This window comes from Bos grunniens, chromosome 14 (genome assembly GCF_055505025.1).
Source record: "Bos grunniens cultivar Pamir isolate PY7600 chromosome 14, Bosgru_T2T1.0, whole genome shotgun sequence".
NCBI classification, from domain to species: Eukaryota; Metazoa; Chordata; class Mammalia; order Artiodactyla; family Bovidae; genus Bos; species Bos grunniens.
The window spans coordinates 9,870,007-9,889,901 of NC_141178.1; the positions used below are offsets into that span (position 1 = coordinate 9,870,007).

The window sequence follows — 19,895 nt, forward strand, 5'->3', positions numbered from 1 at the left end:
GCAAAATTCTATGTATTTAGAAGTTTGGAGGAAGAAAAATATCATTTTAACTTTTATAAATTCAACAATCTTTCAACTCATGATAAATTTCAAATAACTGAAGTTTTCTCTACATGTATAAGAAATGTTAAGTAGCAGACTTTTTAAAGAATACTTTATCTAATGTATGTTGATGGTCAAAAGAAATTCAGCCCACTCTTCTATATTTTATGGAGCTACAGAATGAGAAAACACAATCAAATTAGCTAAGTATATATCATTTTATATTTGAATGCCTTAGACACATTTGCATATTTTGAATCACTTGAGGGTACATAGATTATCAGTTGCCCAGAACATAAAATTTCCAGAACTATTCTGAATTATCAAAATCTTATAGCTTACTGAAGGACATATGAAAACTCCATGTACTACCTTTGCAGTACTCTCATAAATCTAAAATTATTCCAAATATAAACAATTTTTGAAAGTTTACATTATAATTTCATGACTACTTGATAATTGAATGGACTGGAAATACCCACACATTCTCATGTGCACATTCATTTCTATACAGAAAATGACGAAAACCCAAATGTTTTTATTTAAGTAATTTTCATTTGTTAAAGACCTTGGTAAATCTGTCTGACGCATATACAACTCCAAAGAAACAAGACATGGGTAATTAGATTTATCAAGATTATCTTCCACACTATTTTAAAGAAAGTGAAGTCAAGTTCACACTTAGTCACGTGAAGCAGTGAAACAGAGATTTACTTAGACATTTATTTTTAGGAGAAAAAAACCTTGGCTTAAGAATAATTTATTGGATACGAATAGATTTGTAAAGTCTGAAGACAAACAGAGGGGAAAAATGCCTTTTCCACAGTAGCAAAAAAATGGGGGGGGGTGTATTTTTTCATTATTGGGGTTAAGGAAAGAGTAATAACTTTATAAAAATTATTTTTCTAAATGGCCAGTTTTTATTATAGGCAACAGGATGATGCTAAGTGATCCAAATACTAATTACCAGCACTATGCAGCACAGAAGAGCCAGGTCTAAAGACCAGAGATGAGGGGGCTCAGCTTTGCCCTATGACACTGTGACACTGGGCAGGGTAGTTTCTCCATGGCTCAGTCACCACAGCTGTAAGTGCCAATGACACCACCACATTTGAGACTGCCGCTGTGAGGACTCAAGGAGGTACTTCCTATTGCGGGTTTGGCATGGCACATCCTAAACTCTGATTAGATGTTAGTTGGGACTCTCTTCATTCTCATTATTTAGCAGGATGCCCAGTAAGAATGGATATACAGTCATCCTTTGGTATCCGAAGTGGGACCGAAAGCTGAGGATGTTCAAGTCCCTTATATTAAATGGTATGGTGAATAGTGTTGCTATGAACACAGAGGTGCATATGTCTTTTTGAATTGCAGTTTTATCTGGATATATGCCCAAGACTGAAACAGACTCACAGGCATAGACAACAGACTCGAGGGTGCCAAGGGGGAGGGCTGGTGGAGGAGGAGTGGACTGGGAGCTTGGGGTTAGCAGAGGCTAACAGAATGGATAAACCATAAGGTCTTACTTACAGCACAGGGAACTGCATTCAGTAATCTGTGCTAAACCATAAGCGAGAGGATTTTAAAAAGAATGTGTGTGCATCACTGACGTACTGCAGAAATTAATACAACTTGTAAATCAACTATATTAGATAAAAAATGGTATTTGCATATAACCTACACACATCCTTTTCTATACTTTAAATCATTTCTAGATTACTTATAATTCGTAATGCAATACAATGTAAACATTTTGTTAAAAGTTGCCAGCACATGGCAAATTCAAGTTTTGCCTTTTGGAACTTTCTGGGATTTTTTTTTCCCCTAAAAATTTTTGATGTGTGGTTGGCTGAATCCATGGGTATGGAACCTGTGTATATGGAGGGCTGACTGTATACTTATTTGCTTATAAAAAAAATTAAGGTGAAAAGAGCACCTTAAAGTTTGTTGTTGTTGTTTTCCTCCAAGCACTTAAACAAAAGGACACAAAACTTTAGACAAAACAGAACCACTGAAGAGACTTGGATTAAGTGATGCGCACCAGTAAATTTTCACTCCCTCACTACATGTCACCTAGGGACAGAAGTTATTTCTGTTGCTAGCAATTCACTGTCTGAACCCTGATGGGAAGTCTTCAAACTTTAGATGATTCTTTTATAAATTTTATTTAAACCTCACAAATAGCCCCCAAATTTGCTCAAAGATAATTACTGTACTGGAGTCAACTGTGTACCCACCTTTCTGTGTGCTAAACAGCTGGTATAGATCGTGAGGATCCATTTACCACATCAGAAATTTGTGCTGTATTTCACCTTCTTGGCTTCATCTCCCTATAATTCTCAATGACACATGTCATATCCACATGGAGTCAAACTCCTCCTGACCTAGAATCCTGATAGAAATATCAACTCCAATCAAGCAGAAGTTTTCTTAATCCTATCCTATTTTCTAAAAGAAAGTTTTTTTTTTTTTTCAAAATAGCTGCAGAACATAAAGGCAAGTAATTTATATAATACACAACTGTTTACATATATATACATATTTTACAATGTCTCCTCCGATTCTAAGTTGCTGTGTCCAAGCTAAGCACCAGGTGTACTGACAGGAAGAATGAAATGATGTCAGTAGAGGTATTCCTCAGAATCTCTTAATATACTGATAAATACTACTGTAGTAGCTACAGAAACCAAATGACTAATGAATTTAGTATTTTCTCTTCTGATTAAGCAGCAGCAAGAAGAGAACACATATGCAAAGTTAAATTTGAAAAAACAAAACAAATCCTGATGTTGATCAGGATTACAGGAGACAACTTCTCTCCCAAGACTTTCTTATTTTAGATTTTTGGTGAATCTAGACAAACTTGTACAAGACACTCTAAGGTTCAGACTCTAAAGAAGCTAATTTTTAACCACCAAATATTGACCACCTATAAAACATCAGTTGCTATAAAACGGATAGTTGTTCTAAAATATAGCAGTGAAAACAGAAGAGTCTGTACAGGATGGTTTAAAATGTGAAATGTATACATGTAACTGCTGAAAGACGGAAAAATCATAGAAAAGTCCTTCTAAATTAAGTTTGGCTGGCTTTGGGATGCAAATTGCTTGGGGATGCAAGAAGAGGAAGAGGGGAGCCTCCGGAAGATACATCTATGAAATGAGGAAACGAACTTGGAGTGGAGGGAAGGTGAAAAGACAGAAAAAGCAATCTAGGATGTAGGCAAGAGATGGAAGATGCACTACACTTACGACAGATGGATACTAGATAAAGCGAGGGCCGCCATCAATATACATGAAGGGATGAGCTGATAGCCTTTGGAGAATCAGTGTGACCTCCTATGACCTAGGACAGCAATGCTCAAAGCTTGGCAGCACCCATGTTATGGCCATCATCCTGTGGTGGGCAGAATGAAGCAGTGATCATGAAAATATCTATTACAAAAACCATCAGAAGAAAGGAAGGTTTAAATGAGTTCATCTTTAGAAATGCTACTTATTTTTTGTTTTAAAGGATAATAAATTCAGAAATCTCAGTGTTATGTTCAAAACCCCAACCCAACCTAGAAGCCAAGAACTACATTATGATCTTCATCTTTAACAATAAAAATATGTAATGCCATAGGAGGCAATCATCTCTTTTTTTCCCCCAAAGATGGATGTATTTAACTTGTAGTCACATATTTTTTAACCCAATATACTAAATACAGCAGACTTTTTAAAATTTAGTAGGCACTTCACATTAGGAACGCAGATGCACTGTTTGGAAATGAATTTCATGACGTAATTTAAAAGGAATCAATACAAGTACATAAAATCTAAACTTTTATATGTGGTATACTGTGAATAACTTGTGACTTCTATAATCTGACAGTTCAGAAGTTGAAAAATATATATCTTTGGATGTGAGTAAGCTATTTTTCCATGGTTATGAATTAGGGTCCTAAAGGCACAATAGATTTACTATATTTAAGGTAGAATTACTGCTTGGAAATACTTTCAAAATGAAAAAATACCTAAGAATCTACTACAACTTCATAAACTTGGATGCCAAGCAAAAACACTAAATTTATCTGCTACTCGCTACTCTCTAAATGTTAGAAATTATTTAGGTCACATCTACTAAACGTCAGGCACTATCCCATGTTTTATGACTGTTAACTCCTTTAATACAGAAACACCTATGAAATATGTATTGTTACCATCTCTATCAGATGAAGAAATTGAGGCACACAATTACTTGCCAGAGGTCAACAAAACTAGTGAGAAGAACCAGGGATTCAGATCCAGACATCTGCTCAGACCCTGTGCCTTTAACTTTCAAGCGAGAGTCGCGAGCCTTCAGACAGCAATGAGAAACTCTACAATTCAATCATATGACAGTGATAAAACTTGTCAGCCAAAGAAATTTTAAAATATTAATTTCTCTTCCAATCTGCTTTAGGCAGGAGGTAGTATTAATTCAACAAACTTCAGAATTTCTAAACTTTCTGTGAACAATCAAGTTGATTAATGGTTTCCTTTAAAACAAAAATCTTTCTGGCACTTATCTTCATGGCTAGAGATAAACCTTTAATAAAATGTACATGATGGTGTTTTCTCAACTTCATATCCTCTCTTCACAATATTCAAACATTCAAAAAAACACAGGAAAATGCATTCATACTTCAGAGTTTTAAGCTTCAGTCTCCAATACTGGTCTTAAATCCATCATTGGATAATTCTTTTAACTTTCTCTAATGATACAGAAGACTTGAGAATCACAGAAAGAGGGCAGACAGATAAAGGATAAGCTGTGGAGAGATTCTAGAATAGTCCAAAGGCAGTAAAAAGAAAGCAGTTTAAAGGAAGTCAAATGTCAGGAGGGAACAGCATACTGCAAGAAAAAGGGAATGAGGGCAAAGAAGAGGAGAACCACAGCAGCCTTGATAAGAACTTGGAGACCATGGGAATCACCACGAAGCAGCTACCCACCCATCTCTACTTAGAAAAGCAGTTCTACTTCAGTGATGAAATCATCCATTCTGATTGCATTAACTTGCTCTTTGGTGAAAAATGTATGCAAAACAAATCATACTTTGAAAATGGAGACAACTGCTTAAAAAATAGTTTTCTAATTTTCTTAAGACTTGGATATTTGGAATTCTCCCTGGAAATCAAGTGAGTTATAATAATAATGTAAATAATCAAAATCCATTATTTCAAGAAAAAGTATATTATTTCAAGGCGAAGTACATTATTTCAAAAGTTCTACAGGGTAATTACCTGTTTTTTTCTTTAAAGAGTAGAGATAATATTGTGGACTTAGTGTGTTTTGTTATAAAACTGTTCAAGAGGCTACTCATTTAAAATAGTCTTTACTTAGTATCTGGGGGAAACTCCCCAAATTCAATTAATAATAGATTAATTATATTATCTTACTAATCTCTCACACTGACTTAATACTATAGATACATTTCAAAAGCAAGAATCAGAATGAATTTAACAAACACAAGTCATAGAAGTTACAGTCTTCTTTGTACAATCACCAAATACAATTAAAATGCTACAAATGAATGAAGACAGGGATATGACTATGGCAATATTTTGAACTAAAGGTATCTTCTATAACATTATTCTGAAGGTCTCATTTGAAATCAGACAGAAACTTAAGAATTGAGAGAATCAGGCTAAAAGAAACACATACAAAATTAACACAGGATATGGAGCTCTTCATGTACGTAAAGATACAAGCACATTTGTATCTCTATTTGTACACACACACACACACACACCCTGCCATGCACTTTTCAGAGGCACGAAATAAATTTATCAGCCAATATCTCCAGTCCTTTAATTACACACACTAATACATTTGACTCCAAAGCCTAAGAGAAAACCTCAGAAAGCACTTAATGTAAAGGATCGTGTCCCACGATTACAAACTACCTGCCTTATTTATAGCCACAGCCCAGCGCACAAGACAGATGGAACTTAAAGACTTCAGGAATCTATTAGCAAAAGACACCAGTGAAATAACTGCTGGATGCTAAAACTTGCATGTTGTATGACGCTGTGATAGGTTTCTTTGAAAGGCAATCTAGGGTTCAGTGTCCCTAAAGAACAGGACTGTTTTAACAGTCTCCACAAAGAAATGAACTACTTGTAATTTTTGAAAAATACAACCTATAAAAGCTTAAAACCAAAGCAATCTCTTTTACCAAAAATATGAATTCATTAAGCATCATTAAAAGTAATGTGATTTGTGTATGCTTAAGAAGAAATTTTTTAAACCAAGTTTATTCTTTTGATTATATATACCAGCCTTCTCAGAGAATGATGTACACCTACATCACTAGAATGCTTGACTGTATGTGACTATATGGTAATGGTCCTATGTGCAGTGTGCTGAATACATAACTCACATAGGTCTGAAATACTTTCCATTTCCGAAATTTTTCTTTACAATGGACGGCAGATAATATTAATCCTGTCACTGCAGGGGACTGAATTGAGTGGCCTGCTGGTGCAACCACTAGCTGTCTCCTTGCCTATCTCTTCCACTAGCTCAAAAATTCCTCAAAGGAAGCAATTAAGAAACTTTTTCCTTTATTGCAGTACCTAGCATGATGCCTGGTACACAGTAAGCCAGGCACAAAAAATAAGCACTGACTTGATGAATTTCTTCAACAGAGCCAGGTAAAATGGATACGTCAAAGTTTTGTTTAAGGCTCTCAATTTTTGCCTAGATTGAATGATTACAAACATCCTCTTTATATTACTAATTTTGGTTCACAATACAGAAGTAAAAAATAAGATGCTTATTCTAATTTATTTGGACCAATGTTGATTCAGATTAAACTTAAACCTATTTTCATTGCTTGCCTTAAAATAACCTAACAAATAACACTTTTATTTTTAAAATATACTGCAGAATGTTTGTTAGGTTAATTAAATGACTTGGAATCCTCCCGTATTTAATACTTATGGCAATAGACATTCATCGTTCAGGGATTAGCAAGAATCCACAAACCTAAATGCAAAGGAAATTTTATTGACTAAGAATCACTTTAATAAAAAAAAAGATAATGTGATCAACAGTCAGATAATATACTTCAAGTTTTAAATTTTTGATAATCAGCCACGGTTGATAATGAGGCCAAAGTCACGAGCTTAATCTGCGACATATGTAATTAGTTTTGTTTTTACAGCAGACTGTACCTTAACCTAAGCTAGGTAACAGGTGTGGGACTAAACACTTAAGAAAATGAGATGAGAAAATAAGGATCAACACAAATCCACCTTAATTACGTTGACTCAGACTGTATATACAAGTAATGGCCAGCAATGTGAATGACAGTAGCTTATTATTAAATTAGGAAAAAGTCCACAGGTCACTCAAAAATTATTTTAGCTTCATAGTTTCTTTCCAAATACTTAGAATTACATTCTATGTATAACCCCAACAATTCTCAAATATCAGTACTAACTATAGCTACATGTTAGCATTAACCTTCTAAAGCATGGCTATATTAATAGTTCTGTACGTTACTAGAATTAATAAAATCAGGATTAAGCAGTCATTAGGATAATGGAAGAGCCATATCTTTATCACTAATTTTCAAGTGTCTGTAGGCAACTGACAAAGCCCTTAGGTCTCTTCCTGGGTTGGTTTTGAGATAAAGTGCTCTCAAACATTGAGGTACAGCACAAATCCCTAGAGAGAGAGTGCTAGAGACTCCAAGCCCACTCCCAGAGATTTTGGTTTTGTAGGTTGGAGACAGGGTCCAAAGAGCTGTATTAGGAAGGAGCACACACTTTAGTGATGTACGTGAAATTTTGGTCCGGCTTGGAAGTCTGCTCTTCAGTCCAACACATTAACCTACAAAAGAAGTTTAATTTTTGTGACTGACCCTTTCTATACCAATCTGCCTAACAGACAAGACGTATTTGAGGATATAAAGTATTTATTGTTCTACAATTCTCTGTAGCGCCTTTATTTTTGCCGAGACAAATTAAAAATAAAGGCAGTATTAATAGCATAAGATATATCTGTTCAGTATGTCCATCTGAAGAAAAGATACCTAACGCCACTGGGTCTGGATTGACAGGACTCTGCTGCCTGGAGTGGCTGCTGCTACTGCTGCCGCCCTTTTTTAAGTCCTCAGCGTCGCTGTACCGCCGGATCCAGTAATTCAGCTCCTCTCGGTCTGCTTCCTGACATCGCCTCAGTACTGTGAGAGATCGTCTCGTTTTTTCTACCATGTCCATTATACAGTTTAACAGCTGGCGGAGAGATGGGCAGGGGGAGAAAGGAAATACGGATCAATCACCGCAACTCAAAGACTTTGGTGGGTAGTCAAACAAACTACTTCAGGACAATGAAGAATGCGACTTTATTCTGAAGGCCTCTAATATTTCCAAAGGTTAGACTGGAAACAGAGACCCAGTAGATGAGTAGGTTCAACAGTAATGAGAATAAAATGTGGGAGGCATGACAGGGAGATTTTAGCTGAAATTAACCCATACTTCCAAATACTGATCCCATTACTGGATAAACCAAATGACTCTCCCCAAGTAAAACAGTAGCTCATTCTTCGATAAGGCTCTAGGAATTCCTTTCAATGATCTAAACATTTCTCTCATATAAGTGGTTTTGATACTGATTTTTTAAATAAATTTATTCATTTTAATTGGAGGCTAATTACTTTACAATATTGTAGTGGTTTTGCCATACATTGACATGATTTAGAAATCAAATCCTTAAACATTCTCGCGTATTATTTTTCAAGGATGGTGGAAAACACCTTCAGGAACCCCCATGCTTTTATTTTATCATGTCACTTCATTCCAGTTGTTTTCAAAACATTTTTTAACCTAAATGATTACGGACGTCTTACATGGTCAAGATGTTTCCATTCCTCTGCCCATTCTCTGTCTGTTAGTCTGTGATCAATCATTTCTTCTTGACGTGTGCCATGCAACCCTACAAATATAAAGAAGGCTGAATCACCCGAAAACATTAAGAACATAATCCATATGTGCAGAGGCACTTAGCAAAGACTATGTGGGCAAACTAAGCAATGTGAAAACATATTTGATTTTTGAACGCAGACATGAATCATACTCAGATACAGAATTACTTAATAGGTCCTTCATAGAATGATAAAATGTGAGAACTAGAAGAAATTTTAGAGGTCATCTGGTCAGAACCACTTCTTTTACACATGAGGATATGGAGAGTAAAATGACACCAAGCCCTGAGCCAGTTATCCACATAATATTCCCTAAGTGAAAATATAAATATATCCTGAATCTTAATAAATACAGGAAACCACAAGGAGACGTTAAGTTCAAAGTGTGGCTTTCCTGCATTAAAAATGAAGACAGCATAATTTGTTTTACATGGATAGGGATATGTTTTTCTAAAACAAGCATGGTTAAACTAGTCCACATTTGAGCATAGTAAAAATCAACACAATCCTATTAAATACATTTTCATGCTAAAATTGGGCTTCCCTCATGGCTCAGCTGATAAAGAATCTGCCTGCAATACAGGAGACCTGGGTTCAATCCCTGGGCTGGGAAGATGCCCTGGAGAAGGGAATGGCTACCCACTCCAATATTCTGGCCTGGAGAATTCCATGGACTGTATAGTCCATAGGGTCGCAAAGAGTAGGACACGACTGAGTGACTTTCACTTTCACTTGCATGTTAAAATTAGGCCATAACATAAAAGCAAAATATACTCACTCAACCTGCCAAAAATTTAAAAATAAAGAAAAATCAATATATTAGATATCATTTTGGACGGATATCATAAATCCAAGCCAAGAAACTAAAAATCCTAATTTGCAGTCCACAGCACAAATATTAATGCTCTTCAGCATTAGCGGAGATGCTACCATGAAAAGGCAGTAAGAAAATACCAAATGAGAACAATAATGAACATAAGAAATTAGCCAGGATGCTTATCAAAATAGAAAATGTATCTTGTTAAAGGGACAGTTATGATCAGAGATACCCAGAAACGTGTGGCTCTTCTGACAAATTCCGGATGTGTAAAACGTGCATCTTCTACTATAAAGGAAAGTCGCTGAGCTATGGCAACGTCTCCCTTTTTAAATAATTGAAACTTTGTTTTGGTTGCTGTTTCTTACACTGTCACTCTAAAGAGTAAATTAAGTTTGGCACGGGTTAGACCCCACTCCAGTACTCTTGCCTGGAGAATCCCATGGACGGGGGAGACTGCTGGGCTGCCGTCTATGGGGTCGCACAGAGTCAGACACGACTGAAGCGACTTAGCAGCAGCAGCAGCAGCAGGCTTCTAGACACCAAGGCTCTTTTTCTGAGGGAATTATGGTACGAATTAAAAAATTTTTTTTAAAGTTATGGCATCACCGACTCAATGCATGAGTCTATGGAAACTCCAAGAGATGATAAAGGACAGGGAAGCCTGGCGGGCTGCAGTCCACGGGGTCACTAACAGGTGGACACAGCTGAGCGACTGAACAACAAAAGTTAAGAGATACTGCATTCCAGTTTTTGTGAAATATGAGTGGTTAGAAATCCCCTTTTAGCTTATTCAGTGAAATAAAGATAATGAGTCACATGACTTTTTTCAGCCAACCATGAAATATGATTTAATTTATAGCTGATGGAAGTAGACACATATATGACAGCTTTCTCAGACTAAATACACCATTCCTCTCCAGTTAGACTATACTCTGAAATACATTTTTAAAGCTAAAATTGTCAATGCCATCTATTGGTAAAAAAGTAAAACTGCAAATAAGTTTTAATAATCTGCATAATAGAAAAGACACTGGAAAAGAGTAATATTTAGTTATTTCTCTGTTGTGACAATTTCAAGTTGAAATGTTTGCAGATATGTAATTTTTGTTGATTTATTTGTTGCTTGTGTTTTAGGGGAAATGCACCGCCATTGAAATGAAGCATCGTAGAAAACAACTGGAGAGTGATAACGAGATAAGTGCGCGGTTTTGTGATGGAGGCATCTTACTACACTTGCCTATATAAGGGCCAACAACTTCAGAGGTCTTAAAAGTTTCAAAAACTCAGCAGATTATATCAATAGTGATGTGAGCTCCAACACCTGGAGTAATAATAATGAGCAACAGGATGTTTTAGGCTAATGGGATAACAGCCAATTGTGGAACAGTGCTAAGCATCATCTCATTTAACAACAACAGAAAAATAATACGTACATTAGAAACATGTTTGAGCCCAAGTACCTAGTGAAAAAATATAGGTCTAATTGTTGTTGTTGTTGTTGTTGTTGTTTTTGAACTCTTTGTTGTATAGAGCCAAATCTTTAAAAAGAAAAAAAAAAAACTTAAAATTTTCCATTTATTAATTTCTCTATTTTGGATACTTAAAAGATTTATCACTACACAATGTTTATTTATAGCCATAATACCAGAGGGATGTACAAGGGGAAAACAGTTCAAACTCATTAAAACAGTTTCATCTGACACTAATGTTGAGTCTTACCCAATTCCTAACTGAAACTCTAAGCTTATTTATAAACTAATGCTGCCTGTAAAGCTATTTTACTAAAATATTCAAGCAGGTATATGTCTCTACATATAATAAACATTTATAAATCATACCAGACCAAGTATACAATTATGACAATTCTTAAATTTAAATGCATGTATTTTTTACCTGGAGGACAATTGCTTTATAATATTGTGTTGGTTTCTGACATATACTAACGTGAATCAGCCATAGGTATACATATGTCCTCTCCCTCTTGAACCTCCCTCCCCACCCAACCCCATCCCACCCTTCCAGGTTGTCACAGAGCCCTGGATTTGAGCCCCCTGTGTCATACAGCAAATCTCCACTGGCCATCTAATTGTACATATGGTAACATGTATGTTCCAATGCTACTCTCTCCATTCGTCATGCCTTCTCTTTCCTCGTGTTCACAAGCCTGTCCTCTGTGTCTGAGTATGACCATTTTTATATTCTCAAAATAACAGCCTGATGTAATACCATAATTTGTTACTCATACATCAAGACTTTACTGTAACACACACTAAACTCCGCAGACTTCAGGGATGGTTAAGTAGTTGCATATATTTATAAAGATTAGCACTATTAGTTTTATAAGCTAATATAATTAAAAAGTAAGGAACATGGTCTCATGGAAAAAAAAATCACATAAAACCAGTGGGTACAGGTATAATTCATAAAGGGATATTTTATATTACTAGATGAAAACATAATCATTGCACATAAGCATAATTACTTCCTTGCTGATTACTTTATGGTGTACTAGAACTAATATTTCATGAAATAGAATTTACTGCCTAAGAAATAGGCCATTTCCTACCACCTACAAAATAGGGTATCTTGAATTGATCTTACAATGACCTGGCGACTCCACCTCTATTTGAAAATAAGCAATCATGGTTTGAGAGCATTCGTCATCAACAAATGGCAAGGCTTTGTTTGGAAGGAAGTTGTTGTCACATTTGATTTCAGGGTCAAAATATCAATCCAGACAGAGAAAAAAAACATAACCATTTTTGAGAGCTCTTTGAAATGGTACCTTGGAGAACATCAGACAGACTGACTATTAAAAAAGCATAAATCATATGCTTAGCCATTTGTCTGACACACTATATAAAAGCAGAAATGACTATTGTGGGGAGGTGAAGCTACTATTTTACTATCTCACATCCAGGGCCCCAATCACCCCTGCCCTCAACCTGACTCACGCCTTCTGCTTTCTAAACATTTGGAGGGCTGGGTTTTCTAAGGCAAAATGACCCTAGGCCTGGAAGGCCCTGTGTCCTACTAAGACAGTTAGAAGTCTAACAGAAACCTCTGCTCACCACGCTCCCTCTGCCTGGGACTATAAAAACCTCTGTCCTACCCCTCAGGCGGGCAACTGGCCAGGCTTCCTGAGTCCTGCGACCCCTCAACTCCAGGTCCTGCTTTCCCACTTGGACTCCACCCTGTGATGCTTCCAGTATCTCACCCAGCAGACCATCTGGGCCAGGCAAGTTTTTCAGCAACCAGCTAAGAAGAAAAGCAGGGCTGGCACGGACACAGGGGGCGGAAAAAGATGAGAAAGACGGCCGAGTGTTGCTCTCCATTTATTACCAGCTTGACTTGCCAAAAATATACAGTAAAAGAAGTCCCAGGAACAAGAAGAGCGGTATTCCGATGCGATCACCTCAAACACTGATAGTGCATCAAGGCTTACCTATTTATCTTCCTTCTCATTTTTCATGGCAAGCACCGGTTCTTTAGAAGACCATGTCTCCTAAATGCTTCACTTCCAACAGTTTTATGCAAAAAAAGAATGAACACTGGCAAACAGAACACATGTTTACCCAAACTCATTCCTTCTTCGGTATTCTGATCTTTGACCAAATTGTCAACACTAAATTAAATCACTAGCATTTCCATGTTGGAAAAAAAAAAGTACTAAATCAGTCCTCAAGGAACATCTGCTGACTTAAGTCATAGACATAATACCATATCATATTTTTCAAATACAGACTATCACAGAGACTGGGAAAACCAAAATGAACTTTGAGACTATCTGGAAATAAAAGATAACAATTAAAGAAACTGATTTGGTAAAAAAAAAAAAAAAAAAAGTTGTGGCAGGCCAACTACATATGAAATCTCTCACGCTTAAAAAAAAAAAAAAATGCACTAAACACTTAATTTGTGTTTGTTAATACAGTTGACCTGTCTGGGGTCAGCAGATACACACCCTTCGGAAAAATAAATAAATAAATACCCGGAGGTCACAAAGATCATAAGTAAGAGAAAACACAGCTGTTGAAAGAGATATTAACACCAACGAAGTTTTCTCATAAAGGAGACACTAGATCAGGAAGAAGTATTTTTACCCCATCACAGATTTCAAGCCTGAAGTTTAGCTGAGCAGTAAGGATGCAAGTCCTGGAGCACACCACCTTATGAGAATTGAAGAGATCCTTCAGTCTTACCCATAGGTCTGTTTCTGTCCCTGAGGTCCCTGTGGCTGGGGTGTCGATAGGAGTCCCTGTAGTGGTGGGCAATGGCCATATCATCCAAACGGTAATGCTGCGGTGGAGGGGTGGGGTGAGGCAGGCCATTCGGCTGGTAGGATAAGCCGTTATTTGGACTGTACCGCTGGCCTGGGCTAATAGTGCATGGCCGCTTGCTCGGATGTTCTGAGTGCAAAGGCTCTCTGTCAAAGCCATTTTCTTTGGTTCTGAGGGAGGAAGAAAAAGAGGTTTTTTTTTTTTTTTTTCCTTTTTTTCATAATGGACTCAGAAAGCAGCATAGTTCAGATACTTGGAACCTGTAATATAAACAGAATATTCTTTTCGCTGGCCAGAACTTTTCTAAACTCAGCTGCCTAGACCTGTGAGGATTCACTGAAACCCAGGCGGAGGCCTCAGTGATCCCATGGCTGCACACAGGAGAAAAGGCTCCATTTTTCATCAAATCCGTAAACATCTTTCAGTTGAGGCGTGTATGGTTTGGTCACAAATAAGAGGAAGCCTGCTCTCTCCTCCGTAGATAACATCTTCATTCAAAAGCGAACTCTTGATTTCTAACAAATTACTCTCAGATCAACTGTATCTGGCGATTCATCAAGGTACAAGAGCATCACTCTTCAGTTCTCTGGGTACATCTATTGCACTGATCCAACCCGGCCTCTGACTTCTATGAGCTGTGTTGTTCAATACAGTACCCACACGTGGCTGCTTAAATTACAAATGAATTAACATTAAATAAAGTTTAAAATTCAGTTCTTGGGTATCAACAGCCACACTGCATGTGTTTAGTTACTGCCTACAGCTAGTGACTATTGTACAACACAGATACAGATCATTTCCATGATCTCAGAAAATTCTATTCAAAAGCACTGATCAATTAACTGAATTAACACAAATGACACAATGTAATGTCTCAGACTGACATTTCCTTGGGCCACCAAGATGATCAGCAGTCCTACAAAGCTAGCTGGGATTAGAAGAAAGGGTGAAGCTCTTCCTCTTGAAGTTGAGGAAACACACGTGGAGACGCAGCAGGGGCCTGTCTGAGGCCATGAGATCTTAGACCAGGGCAGGCACACCCTGTCTGCCCTTCATCATGTGACACACAAAACTCTGGATGTGTCTTTCAGAAGGAACGCAGTCTGCAAATGAGACCTGATAACTGCTCTTACATTCTCAAACATAAAGTAGGGTTAAAGAAATATTTTCTGGCTGAATGTGTCTCTGGGAGATTAACTCAATATATTCAGTAAGACAGGAACATGTCACAGCTCCCAAACTAATTTTTACCTTGTAGCTGGCTCTCTTTGCAATTCTTAACCAGCGGCAGCATCTCTTTTTCCTGGGAAATTTCCCCATAAGAATTTGACCAAGTCACAGTAGCTGCAGATTTCTGCAAGCTTTTTTTATAACCATTGGACTGCCAGGGAATTTCCATCTTCATCCCTTTTTTGATTGTAGGTAGATTGTAAGTCTAACGACTTAAAGACTTCAAGAGACTTTTCCCACTTTCCTAGTGCCCAAGGATAGCCTTTGATAAACCTGGAGGATCTGCGTGGAAACTGACTGGACAACAGAGATCATCAGGGGCAAGAGGCATCTACGGTGAATCGTCCTTTATGCCCCTTTAGGGTAGAGCCCCAGTGACAATGTACACACACCAGATTAAGAATGACAAAGGAGTTACAGGTAGAAGGTGCAGGCGCACTAAGAACCGAGGGAAACTGCAGACTTCAATGGGAAATGAATACATGCCCAGCGCGTGCTGGAGAAAGATGTTCTGGAACCAGGAGACTGTCCGATGTTGGAAATGCCAGCAGGGCACGGTTCTCATGGGAGTATCAAACAGAAGTCTCAATGCTGCTCCTGTCAAAGGGTGGACCCTCAAATATCCTGACTCCATACACACTGATCATTGACCAGACTAAAGGGTCTCAAACATTATCTAAACGTATTGCTTAAAATAATTTTTAAAAGTGAACAGAAGCATTCTAGATTTATCTTCTAAGAGGATAACTATGTGATTCTCATCTGTATTTCCATATCCTACACATTTCTGAATAATATATTTCAACAGTCAATGCATAAATATTTCCAGCATAAATCAGAAAATACTGAAGACTATTAGTAGCTATGAACATAATGTCAACACAGCACCTACCTTACTGGCAGTGTGGTGTAGTGGAAAGAGCACTGGACTGGGAATCAAGAGACCTGAGATTTAGTCCTGGCTCTTCCACGACTAGCTGTGTGACCTTGGGCAAGCCACTTAACCTCTCTGGACCTCAGTTTGCTCATCTGTAAAATGAAAGGGTTGGACTAGATCAGTGGTTTTCAAACTGTGTCACCTGAAATGCTTAGGGATTCTGCTGGCAATAAAGAGCTTTTACCCCAACAATCAAGATTTAAAGGACCAGAGGAACCCACTTATCATTTTAATCTATTTTAACAGTTTCATTTTTGAAGGAAATAGTCAGCTGCTGAAATCAAGTTTGAAAACCACTGGACTAGGATGATTTCTGAGGTCCTTTCTAGTTTGAAAACTCTGCAATTCAATTATTCTATATTTATTTCTAAATGCCATTTGCACAGCACAGGAAATACAGCCAAAATTGTATAATAACTATATAAGTGGAGTATAGCCTTTAAAAATTATAAATCGCTATGTTGTATACCTGAAACTTTGTAAGTTTTCACATCAACTATACCTCTATTTAAATAAATGAATAATTTTTAAATGTCATGGTTATGTAGATCAAAACACACAACGTTGATGGTATACTAGCCAAATTATGTCTAAGTCAACCATTTGAACCAACAGAGAACTTCTTTGTGCTTTGCTTTGAACAGTATATTATTTATAGCTGATTTTTAATGCAGAAATAGAAAATATCCTCTGAGTATCTTTTAGCAGCCTAAATATATAAACATAAAATCATTTCTAAATACCCAATTGTGTCAAAACCAATTCAGCTCGCTGGTTTCCTGTCTCCTTGTTCGAAGATAATAAAAACACACATCACTGGAAGAAGCCGTTCTAGTTTCAAAGTAGCTGGATATGTTACTTAACTTTGCTGACACGTCAGCCCTCTGGTCAGTGCTATTACTTCAGCGAGCCTGCACTGAAGCTTTTTTTCCCTCCTAAAACAAGGACAGTAAGGTCCTAAGAAGCAGAGCTAGCTCCTGGGTCTGCCCTGACATTTCTGTCACACCCCTGCAGGGACAGCCACTATTCTGCACCTCATAACTCTTGCAACAATTCAAACAATAAAGCTCATCGCTTCACAAAGGGGGGGTAATATTTTACCAGAAAAGCATTCAAACATTAAAACAGCCCATAGAAATAAAGGTATGAAAAGCCTCCCTGGTACTTCCTCCAATCACTCATGGGTACTTATAAAGCCAATCCTACTTAAAGGATGTTATGTCCATATAAGATAACCAAAACAACTTAATTGCTATTTGTTTGTCTGCTTCTTAGAAATGCTTACAACTACCAACATGTCATTGCTTGGGGGCAAATTCTAAATTTGCATGTTTATTTGTTACCTTCTCAAAATGTGTTAGGCAAAACTAACAAATATCCATTGTCCCATACCAACATACTCTCAAAATGACTCAAATTCTAGTAGGAAGTCTGTCACACGTCATGGGTTTCTGGAAGGCATTTTTTTTTGGTTTGCTTTCTATTTTCTATCTCCTTTTCAGAAGAAGGTTTTCTGAATATAACCTACTTCAACATTTAGATCCCAATCACTTTCTCTCAGGGTCTGAGGTCATCAGAGGACTCTTCAGGACTCAGCTGTGTGACCTTGAGATAACTTGGGAAAGTTAACTTTCTGGCTTGAGTTTCTCGCCCAGTAAAATGAAACTTATAGGAAATAAAACATGTTTAAAAAAAAATACTTAAGAGAAAACTTAATTGACACCTTATCCCACTTCAGGCTGTTTTCTCAGCTCCTCAACAGAGAGGTTGTAAACTGATTCATTTGAGAAAGAAAAGCTTTTTAAAAAACTTTCCTCTATATAAAATACTTTAAATGTCATAATTGGCTAGTATGCACTGATGATCCCTTAGTAACATGGAAATGAGGAAGAATGAAGAAAAAATATTATTAAGATCATGGCAATAATCAGAATAAGAGGACCAAGCAATCTCCTGCATGACAGGAACACAGAGTTTTTTCTGAGATTAAAATGTTTTTTAAATGGGGAAAACAGCGCTATGAAGATTATTCTAGGGAAAGGCAAATTGGTTTAGCGTAATAAAGCCAAGAATGGCAAGGAAGAAACTTAAAAAGTCAGTCCTGTTACAAATAAACACCTGCCCTAGGTACTGACTTTTCCCTTTGACCACAGGTATTTCAAACGGCACATATCTAAACCGACCTTGTCTTTCTCTGATACTTCCGACACCAGTCAATTATGCCACTTTCTACTTAGCCACCAAAATAGAAACTAGAAGTCACTCTATAACTCTGTAGAGTTATACTCTCTAACCTTCTGCTCCAAATCAAGTCCTGCAGCTAGTCTCTTCTCTGTCACATGTCCTTCTGCTCCACCTAAGACACCTTATCTTAGCTCCATCACACCACTGTCTCTGCAGGCATCTCAGTCAGAGGCAGGGCTCAGAGACTGCCTAAGTCTTAAAGAAAAACAAAAAACTTTACTTTCATATTTTAGAAAGCAGTCTATGCCTAAATCTCAGGAGGTGACAGTTCTGTTGAAGAAAAGCTCAAAGACATAAATGACTTAATCTTAAACAAATGTCCCTTTCCTTTTCTAATAAATGCAGTTTGTTAAGGTTTCCACAGAAGGACTAGACATTAGAATTAAAAGGCACGGGGAGAAGAGTCATTTATGGCATCGTATTTTCAAAACACAACTCAGTAAACAGTCTCTTCAGGAAATAGGTGAGTTCAGGTAAGAATTTTACATAACCACCTTCTAGCGGTGTTGAATAATGCATCTGAAGCAAAATACATTACAGATTCCCCTGCTACCTTAAAAAGAAAATCAAACCTGATTCTTCAGGACAACCTGTGGGGATTTCTGTGTTTGTAGAAATATCACCCTGCAGGAAGTGGGATGTTCAGACGGTGAAAAGCAGGGCCGAGTGACAGAGGACCATCACGACTGAGCCACACAGAAAGAAGTGCCTTCCCGCTCTCTACTGCTAACCCACCACCCGGGAGATTACGTCCTGAGAGGAGGGCTGACACCTTCTGGAGTAACTAAGATAGATTCATGTGGATGTTGGCCAGTCTGGACAAACTCACCATAACTGGAACTTTAAGGATTACAAGATACAGGTTCCCAGAGCTTTCTCTCCCCGAAGGAGAAGGTGGAAAGCTTTGGACACAAGTCCCAGGAGCTCTCCATCTGCTGGACAATCTGCCTAGGAGTGGCTGTCCCCTCATCTCTGCTCATTTCTGGCCACTGTTGAAGTAGTCAGCTGCTACAGCTCTCGCTATCTGGAACTATGCTTTCTTATTCTAATCTGTCATCTATACATCCCAACTGGAGCCCTCTAGTTTTTTGTTAGTGAACCAGTCACCAGCACTTTGTTCCTGAGCTGTTTTCACGGATGTGGGTATTTCAGAGATGCATCTTTTAAAATGATAGAAAGTAAACAAGAAAGCAAAAAAGACTCTTGGGGGAGAGACCATTTGCTACACTACTAAAAATGACTGTATTAAGTTTAATTTTGATTACTTGTTGAACTAGTGTTTTGCTGTTGTTTGTTTGTAGTGTTTTGCTTTGTTTTGTTTTATACAGCTGGCATGTGTGGCATGCATTATCTGGAGCTTAACTGGACATACCAAAATAAGCAAGACAT

The 19,895-nt window shown here is 37.5% G+C and overlaps 1 protein-coding gene across 17 annotated transcripts in view; it reads right to left on the minus strand.

The window, feature by feature from the left end:
• RUNX1T1 (RUNX1 partner transcriptional co-repressor 1) overlaps window positions 1-19,895 on the minus strand; it is a 157,448-nt gene that overhangs the window by 26,239 nt on the left and 111,314 nt on the right. For 15 of the 17 annotated variants that reach the window (XM_086335243.1, XM_086335247.1, XM_086335258.1 and 12 more), the window contains 3 exons: window positions 14,018-14,265; window positions 8,921-9,006; window positions 8,105-8,306 (listed from right to left, as the gene is read on the minus strand). In XM_086335243.1, coding sequence (XP_086191369.1) covers window positions 8,105-8,306; window positions 8,921-9,006; window positions 14,018-14,265 — 536 coding nt within the window. Of the gene's footprint in view, window positions 1-241; window positions 7,903-8,104; window positions 8,307-8,920; window positions 9,007-14,017; window positions 14,266-16,217; window positions 16,350-19,895 lie in introns of those variants that run through there. The other 2 variants (XM_086335260.1, XM_086335259.1) reach the window with 2 other exon arrangements.